This window comes from Zootoca vivipara, chromosome 5 (assembly GCF_965207765.1).
Source record: "Zootoca vivipara chromosome 5, rZooViv2.hap1.1, whole genome shotgun sequence".
Lineage (NCBI taxonomy): Eukaryota > Metazoa > Chordata > Lepidosauria > Squamata > Lacertidae > Zootoca > Zootoca vivipara.
The window spans coordinates 44,783,752-44,792,461 of record NC_142588.1 but is presented as its reverse complement, the minus strand read 5'-3'; the positions used below and the strand labels follow the sequence as shown (position 1 = coordinate 44,792,461).

Below are 8,710 nucleotides of genomic sequence, written 5' to 3'. Positions count from 1 at the left end.
TAACATAACTGCAGAAATGACATGTCCTGCCATGAAAAAAGGAAAGTGACAATATTAGCCATTTTATTGATATGCCATTAGGGTGTCAACAGGTGGCAACCTCCCATAGAGTGGTAAGTGTGAGCAATACCATATCTAAGAGGTTGGCGCCCAGCTAAGTCATACTCGGAGAAGGCTCACTGAAATCAATGGGCTTAAATTAGCCAATCCCATTTATTTCAGCTCTGAAGCACAATCCAGAGATGGGAAGCTAGTTTGTGGTTATTCAAGAGCAAGAGGTTGCCGTTCTGCATATGCTCATCTCATTACATCTTCCCTAAAAGCTGAGCTTTTTATATTGGAAGAAGGGTGAAACGTCATTCCAGGACCAAGTACTGTACACAGAACCAGACTAGCTAGTTCGAGCCCCCTGCAATGCAGAAATCTCAACTAGATCATACATCTAGTATGGCCATCCTCCCTCTGCTTAAAAGCCTCCAAGGAAGGAGAGTCCACAACCTCTCGTGGGAGTCTGTTCCACTGCCGAACAGTTCTTACTGTCTGAAAGTTCTTCCTTATCTTTAGTTGGAATCTGTTGTAACTTGAAGTCGTTTGTTCGGGTCCTACCCTCCAGAGCTGGAGAAACCAACCTTGCTCCATCCTCCACGTGACAGCCCTTAAGAGATTTGAAGAGGACCATCCTATCTCCTCTCTACAGTGCTGAACATCAGTGAAAGAGAGAGAGAGTCCGAGCGATCCCTGCATTTCCTGGCCTCGCGACGTTGCTGGACCTCTTATCTGCTCCGGATCAAAAAGCCTAGGAAGCCTCGCCGGCGTCTACGTCCAGCTGCAAGAGATGAAAGGGTGCTCAGAGTAATCAGCCAACGACAAGAGGCGGGGCGGCGGGGCCGCTTTGGCGGCTGGCCAATTAGAAAGCAGCCCCGGGGCTGCGCCTCCTCCTCCTCCTCCTCCGTCAGTCCCTCCCTCCCGAATGTATCTATTTCAGCCGCGCGAGCGCTAAAAGGCTTGCCGAGGAGGAAGAGGGAGGCGTTTGCCCGGCTGCTGCTTAGGTGAGCGGGTGGCTTCTTCGCGCCGCGAGTGCTGCCAGTCCCGAAGAAGGTCGCCTTGGAAGAGAGCGAGAGCGAGCGAGCCGTCTCGTTTCCCATGGAGGCTTTCCACCCCGCCAAGCTGGACCACCACCACCACCACCCGCCCGTGGAGTTTTTGCCCGGGGGCGCCCGCTACGGCGCCAAGAGCCACAGCGCCTACGGGAACGCGTTCAACTCGTGGAACGACTACCTGGGTCTGGCCACGCTGGTCACCAAGGCGGTGAGCCAGCAGGAGAAGGGCTTCCGCAGCGGGTCCTCGTCGGTGGTGGTGGCGGCCACCGTGCAGCAGGTCGAGGAAGGCGAAGAGGACGACGAGGAGGAAGAGGACGAGGACGAGGAGGAAGAGGACGAGGAGGAAGACGGCGGCGCGCCTTATTTCGAGAGCGCCCTGGATTTGCGCGACTTCGACTTGTGCAGCCACCACCACCACCACTTGAGCCCCGCTGAGAGCCTGCTGGAGGAGCGCTTCGCCGACTTCAGCCCCTTCTCGGGCCGAGCCAGCCCGGCCTCGTCGGTCGTCTTCAACTGCTCTTCCGATCCGCTGGAGAAGGATCGCTCGGCGGCGCACTCCTGGGGCGGCCGCCTAGTGATGGACGGCCGGCTGCACCCGGCGGCAGCGCCCAAGACGGGCTCCCGGCTGCTCAAGCCCGAGTTGCAAGTGTGCGTCTTCTGCCGGAATAACAAGGAAGCCGTGGCGCTCTACACAACGCACATCCTCAAGGGCCCCGACGGCCGGGTCCTGTGCCCGGTGCTGCGCAGATACACGTGCCCGCTGTGCGGGGCGAGCGGGGACAACGCGCACACGATCAAGTACTGCCCCTTGTCCAAAATGCACGGAGGCGGCGGCAGCGCCCCCAAACAGCCGCTCAAAAGCGCCCGCCACATCCTGGGCAAGAAGCTCCGCTAAGGGGCGCTGCCCGCGCGGCGGGAGCGGCTGCGGACAACGCGGGGCCCAAACCCAAACAACCCATCTTCTTTCTTTTTCTTGCGCGTGTATGCCCTCTACAGGACAAAGACATTTCTTCGGATTTTTTTTTAAATAATGTTCTTTAATCGAATGATGTCCCCCTTCTTAATATATTTAAACACGGAGACGGTAGAATGTACAAAGAAATGTTCTTGATCTATGTATCAGATAATCGAAGTATAGGTTCTAGTTTGTATACTTAGTAGCCGGGGACGCCGGCCTATGAATTAACTCTCAGAATTATAACATGCCGTTTAGAGGTACTGTATTTGTTTATTGTAAGAATATATCTAATTTTTAAATGGAATTAAGGATATCATTTATAAGTGTGCTCCCAACTGATGTAGCTATCTTTAATATTAATTCTTGGCTGGAAAGGGAGCACTCATTTTTTTATTAAAAAAAAAACTCTTAACAGCTTCAGAGGAGCTAACCAGCATGAACTTTGGTGACAATGACCCCAGTGAAGGTTATTGGGGTTTTCTAGGTGTGCATTTAAACTGGTGGCCCCCACCCTGGTGAAGAAGTGGGGCTGAAATGGTACTGATGAATTCTTTGTATTGGACTGGCAAATTTGTTCCTATTGATGTCTTCACTGTTTTACAAGCAATACTTGGTTGTAGAAGTTGGAGCCAGGGGTTATAGGCTGTGTATGTCTGAGATATTTCTTGTGGTCTAGAACCACTTTGCGTTGGAACTTTCTCCCCTGAGTCAAACTTCATATTTTCAGTGCATGTTCTTGGTTTGCCATTCCAAAATTGAATGCTTAATCCACTTTGGCCCCTTTTTCGTTTCTTTAAATGCGGTTCATTTCCCTGTAGCCCAGCTAGGGTGACTTGGCTGATCTTTATGAAGTGTGGAAGTAAAGGTGTCTGAGAGACTGGATTTCACAGCCTGTTCTTTCCTCTGGACTCTTCTCCTTTGAACCCACTAGGCTAACTTGAGCCTCCCAAATTCAGACCAATGATGCTGGGCCACAACACTGAGCAGAAAGGGTAGCTGATGTGCTTTAATTTTACCATAGAGCCATAAAAGCAAGGAATCATTCTAATCCACTTGAGCTGTCTTTCAGGTGACCAGGCTTCCCCTTATTAAGGTCATGTAGCAAAAAGAAGATGGTCAACAGCAACAGTCATGACACTTTCTAGCCAAAACTTTTTTAAAAAATTACAATAAATAAATTGGGAGAGGAGAAAATGAAGGATGGTTATTGTTCATGCATAAATACTAAAAATTTAAAGACACACTTCCTAGAAAGTTGCATAGACTTTCAAGCACATAAAGCAACCTTGTAACACCCCAAACAAGACTGGGGAAAGAATTGTAATGGTGAGGAATTGGTGTGACTCATGGTCTCTCACTTACCAGCCATCCCTGAAAGGTAAAATGATCCAAATATAATTTGGAGGGAGTAGGCCTGACTCTGGTTTCCCGATACAGTACTTCAAATACGAGCAACAAAGATTTTGTTTAAAAACTTCCTAATGTCTAAGACTTCCCTGTTAATATTACAAAGGGGTCAAAAAAAACCCCAGCAGCTTTTAAGTATTAAGTTCATATTTGCAGGTCCTTCATGGGTCTCCTAGTGGGTCTGTTTCATATTATTTTAGTTCTCCCAATGTTTACAGTGTTGTACAGCATCATGTCTAAACAGCACGTGTATTTTAAGAAACTGTGTGCTGCTATTCAGATGAATATAGCAGTTCAGTAAATCCTCAATAGGTTGCTACAAACCCATCAAGGCTATACAGTACAGTATTCTATGGCTGCCTAGCAGCAAAACATGAAGGTACCTTTAAACCACCTATCCAGTACTCTGCCAGCAGTGATGGAGAGAGAGTGGAATTATTGTCTGTGTTCCTCTATTTCTGGGTTTCTTTCTTTTTAAATGCCTTTCATTATTATTACAGAGAGATTGATTTAGATGCAGGCAGAAACATGTCAGTTCCCCCTCCTGCTGGCTTGAGGGCATGAGACATGCAGAGCTTCTAATCTCAGCTGCTTCCTGGCACGCCCCCTTCCTCGTCCTTTTTACATCAGTTGGGCTGGAAGAGCCATCCCTGTTGGATATCCCAATGTCAACTCTCCCTCTCCCAAATTGGCATTCAGTCTCCAAACTGTGTGGGAGGGAGGGGTAGATGCAATCTGTACTATGATCCCTGAAACCCTCTCCCAGAGAGTGTCAGACAGCAGCCTAAAACAGCAACGTCTGAGGGGCAGCATTTGCAGTGGGGCATAGCTACCGGTACGAATCTCATTTGGAATGTCCAAAGACTCTCTGAAAAGTTCTTAAAATTTCTGCAGGAAGTGGCCCCATATATGGGTTGTTTTTACTGACAAGGCCCTGGCTGCAACAGGTGGAGATGAATCTAGGCTCTGCATAAAATGGGATGGAAAGCAGAGCCTCATTGGACAATCTTCTGGAGTGGCAGCGAAACCCCCACAAGAGGATACAGTCCCAGAGATAATTATGTCCTAAGGCTAAGCTGTTTGCCCTGATTGAATGCGTCTGGAAGCCATGGTGTGCAGAAACTTCTAAAACACATTTTCTGGCAAAAATGGACAGCAACCTAGTTCTTGGTGTATAGATGAATGCCTTTGCAGGCTTAAAATTCTGTGCACACCAAAGTATACTTGCCTGTTTTCTTAAAAGTTCACAGAGTCTGATGAGGATTCTAAAATGTATTGTAGGCCTGCCTTTAAATTGAACAAGCCTAATATTTTCTGTTTTGCAGTGTGGCATGTTTTGTTTTGTTTTTTGTTTTTAAATGGAGAGGTAACAACTAAACATGTTGTTGAGAAAATGCTAGGCTTTGTGTACTTTTTGCAAAAGCAACCAATATTAGGGGATGTTGAAAGCTCACAGTATGAGCTGGACTAAGGAAGTTAAAGGGAGGGCAAATGCAAAAGAAGAGTAATTTGTATCTGGTTGTCTCCTTTTGATGGAAGGCTCTTTGATCCTGTAAAAGTTCTCGAGAGTCAAAGGAAGGGGTGGCAGTTGCCAATTTTCCCTTAGTCCCCTGCTCCACACAAAGGGTCTCACAGTGCTCTTGAGAAGATTGGGAGAGGGGGACTGCAGATGGGTGAATCTCTGGAAATTGCAAGGCTTTGCCCATTTCCACTAGTAGAAGCCACTGGTGGGTCAGTCAGCACCACTGCATCCAATGCAAATTCAATAACTTTCATTTTGTCAAGCTGCTTTCTTGCCTTTTCCCATTTCCCGTATTTTACTAGATGTAAGGTTCCGTTCCACCTTTCAAATCTTGGGGAATGAGGGGTTTTTTTTAAGGACAATCCTACTTTATGCAAATAAGAAATCTCAGAAGCTGTTTAAAATTACACTTGCTGCAGGCATGTGGTTGAGAGTATTTGCACCTCTAAAAAAATACACACTAGCATGGGATTAGAACCTCTAAGGAAAAAGGTGCTTTAAAAAAGGAGGGGGGACTTGTAGCATGGTCCTAAGCTGCCTTTGCAGGGAAGTAAGCCTCTTTAAATTCAATAGGGCTTACTCTCACGTAGCAATGCATAGAATTGTAGCTTTAGTAAAAGTGACATGGGGCTCTGGACTTGCTGACCTGTGGAGGTCAAATACATTTGCCAGGGCTGGGGAAGCTGTTGCCCTTGTATGTTGCCAAACTCCATTGGGTCCAGGCAGCGGAGCCAATGATGGTGGAAGTTATAGTCAAGAGCTGGAGGGTTGGTTTTCTAACCATGCATTAAACAAACCAGCTTACATCCTGTAGAATTGGCATATTAAGACTTGCGTTTTGTGGGGCAAGAAGAGACCAAGAAGGAAGACAGGGACTGAAGGATGTGGCTAGTAGAACTTGCAAGCTGTTTTCTAGTTTGAAGAAATTCCTGATAATTGTATGCTGGGCAGGGGAAATGCCAGCCAGAAATTTGCTTTAAGCAAACTTGTTGCTCCTGCTTTGGGTTGACTCTTGACTATCATTCTGACTTGTATGCAAATACCTAAAGCATCTATTGTCAGAAATAGTTGAATGTGCAGTGTACCATCAGAATAATTTTATTCTGAAGAAAACAAAAAGTGGTTGCTACAACACACCTAGTGGGAAGTTCCACAGGTCTTAAAGGTTTTTTTCCTATAGCTACCATGCTCTGAACAATGACTATGAGGTCAAGTGGCTATTGGATGGTTGTGTTACATTCAGCTGGTACTTCTGAGAACATTTACAGGGAACCAGGCAGAGGGCCTTCTCGGTAGTGGCACCCGCCCTGTGGAACGCCCTCCCACCAGATGTCAAAAAGAAAAATAACTACCAGACTTTTAGAGGACATCTGAAGGCAGCCCTGTTTAGGGAAGCTTTTAATCTTTAAGAAATTAGTGTATTCTAATATTTCTGTTGGAAGCCGCCCAGAGTGGCTGGGGAAACCCAGACAGATGGGCGGGGTATAAATAATAAATTATTATTATAATATTATTATAACATGTTTCTCCCTCTTGCATTCCTTCTGGTTTCTGTGCCTTCTTTGGGGTTTTGTCACTTCACACTGGAACATAAGAAGTACAAAGATTACATCACATTGGAACATTGGAACTGTGCATGAGATGCGATATTTGACCAATCTTTAGGATATGAACAAAACACCAGAGTTCTCACTTGCAAATTAAGATGCTTGAGGAACCGTGCTGGTTGTACTGCTACTACTGATGTGTTTATCTCAGCAAAAGCTATCATTCAGCTACTACACCCTTTCTGTGGTGAGTGTATTAAAAGGTTGTAGAGAGAAGTACTGTAACCCAATATATTGTAGGTTATACACTTCATGGGCCAACTCCAACGCTGCTGCTTTGTTAATGGAGTTAATTCTGTGTGCAATTTGAGTGTCACTTCTTTTCCAGCCTCTGTGCCATCAAAACTAGCTCTGGACAGCTGGGGACGCTCCAGAGCAGGGGCACAGGAAAGAAGAAATGCAAGTCCCATTGCACCAGCAACTGTACATGGAGTACTGGATAAAACCCTGAAACTGTTTCAGTGTCTAAATAAATGACAGTATTAAGGACTACATCTCAAGCTACCATTTTCATTCCTGAGAATTTCACCTGTTCCTCTCTCTCTGTGTGTGTATAATTGTATGGTTTAAACTACATTAAATGTGCATCAGGTCTGTGTACCTTCAAACAAGGCAAAGCAAGTGGTTCAGGACATGTGAGCAGATCAGGAAGTCCCCAACTTTTTTAGTAGCTTCATTGTCCCGGTCCCCCCCTCCAGAAAATAATTAAATGCATGACTTTTTTGCATTTCTGAGTAGCAAAACCAAGCTGGGTAGGGGAAGGTGATTTTTCATTTTGACAGACAGGTCTAATCTCTCCAGTCTATTTTTTGAGTGTGAAAGCAGAGTAGAACCAGCAAACTAGAGAAATTGTGTGGCCTGCTTTTTTATCAAGTGTTCTTTTCCCTAACAATTAAAAATAAGCTTTTTTTCTTCATGGAGAAGGGGAGGGGAGAATAAAAAAGATTTCTGTTTTTTTGTTTGTTTTTATATTGTAATTTTATGTTGTGAACCGCCCTTAGAGCTAATAAAGTAAATATAGCAAAGGTAAGATCACCTCATACAATAGCCCTTGGAATGATTTGCCTGAGCTTTGGGAGGGTTGTTTGGGAAGTTTCCTACCAAAGGTGAAAAGGAATAGTGTTTTAACCATTTTTAAGGTTTCCCACTTAGTTAACAGGGATGAAACAGAGCTTCAGATTTAACTGCACTATGTCTAAACTTGTTTAGCAATCTAAAAACAAGGGAACAGAAAAATATCTGTGCTTAACACAGGGCAAAGGAACTGTTTGGCTGTTTCAGGCCCACAGAGCCACAACCCTTTCCCAAATTGTTCTTCAATCAATCTATAGCTGGTAACTTTTTGCCTCCTGTCTGATCATTAAAGGCTCATTGTTCTGCCTGTTCCTCTTCCTAATTGTGTGAGAAGTGTGAAGAACATAACATGTAGGGATCTGGCTGAAAGTGGAGGTGGCCAGCAGGAAAAGGCAACAGGAAGAGAGAGCAGACTGAGAAAACATGGAGGGGAATAGCAGAAAATGGCAAAAATGGTTTGAAACTCTTTGTAGTCACTCAGAAACTTAACCACAATCTGTAGAGGGAGAGAAGGAATCAAAAACCAAATAAAAAAGGCAAAGAGAAATGAACTCCTTTCTTCTCTTTGTTGAGGTGGAGGGGAAGTTGAGTAAGGTAGAAGTGTGTGAATGGGATATTCATAAGTCTGCATGTGCCCATCACTGGCATGCAATCCTAGGAAGGGCTTTGGGCTAAAGAATGTTTCTTTGGGCTAAAGAATGTTTCCCCACTTCTGGCTTAATCCAATACAAAACTCCTTTCTCAAAACTCATTGTGCAGATGATTCAACTTTTCTTCTACAAAACAAGCAAGTGAACTTATCATTTTAACATATGATTGAAGTTAGGGCATGGAAATTGCCTACATTTTATACTAGAGCATTTTCTTGGAGAGATTCACTCAAGTATTAAAATAGGGATCTTATCCTTTGGATGGAGCCCAAAGGTTTGATATGATGCTTTTACATCTCAGCTTCTGCAAGTCATGTGTGTGGAATCATTTCACCAGTATGGTGAAAGGACCTTGACTCTAGGCAGACTGAGTGCACAAGCTGCAACAATTA

At 45.1% G+C, this 8,710-nt stretch overlaps 1 protein-coding gene across 1 annotated transcript; it reads left to right on the top strand.

The window, feature by feature from the left end:
* The first annotated feature begins 903 nt into the window (after window positions 1-903).
* On the top strand, window positions 904-4,859 carry NANOS1 (nanos C2HC-type zinc finger 1). Its single transcript, XM_035138643.3, has one exon. The coding sequence runs from the start codon at window positions 1,144-1,146 to the stop codon at window positions 1,993-1,995; it is 852 nt and encodes a 283-aa protein (XP_034994534.2). The 5' UTR covers window positions 904-1,143; the 3' UTR covers window positions 1,996-4,859.
* The last annotated feature ends 3,851 nt before the right edge of the window (window positions 4,860-8,710 follow it).

Excerpts from the sequence above, each read along its gene's own strand:
- NANOS1 (XM_035138643.3), top strand. The coding sequence starts at position 1,144 with ATGGAGGCTTTCCACCCCGCCAAGCTGGACCACCACCACCACCACCCG.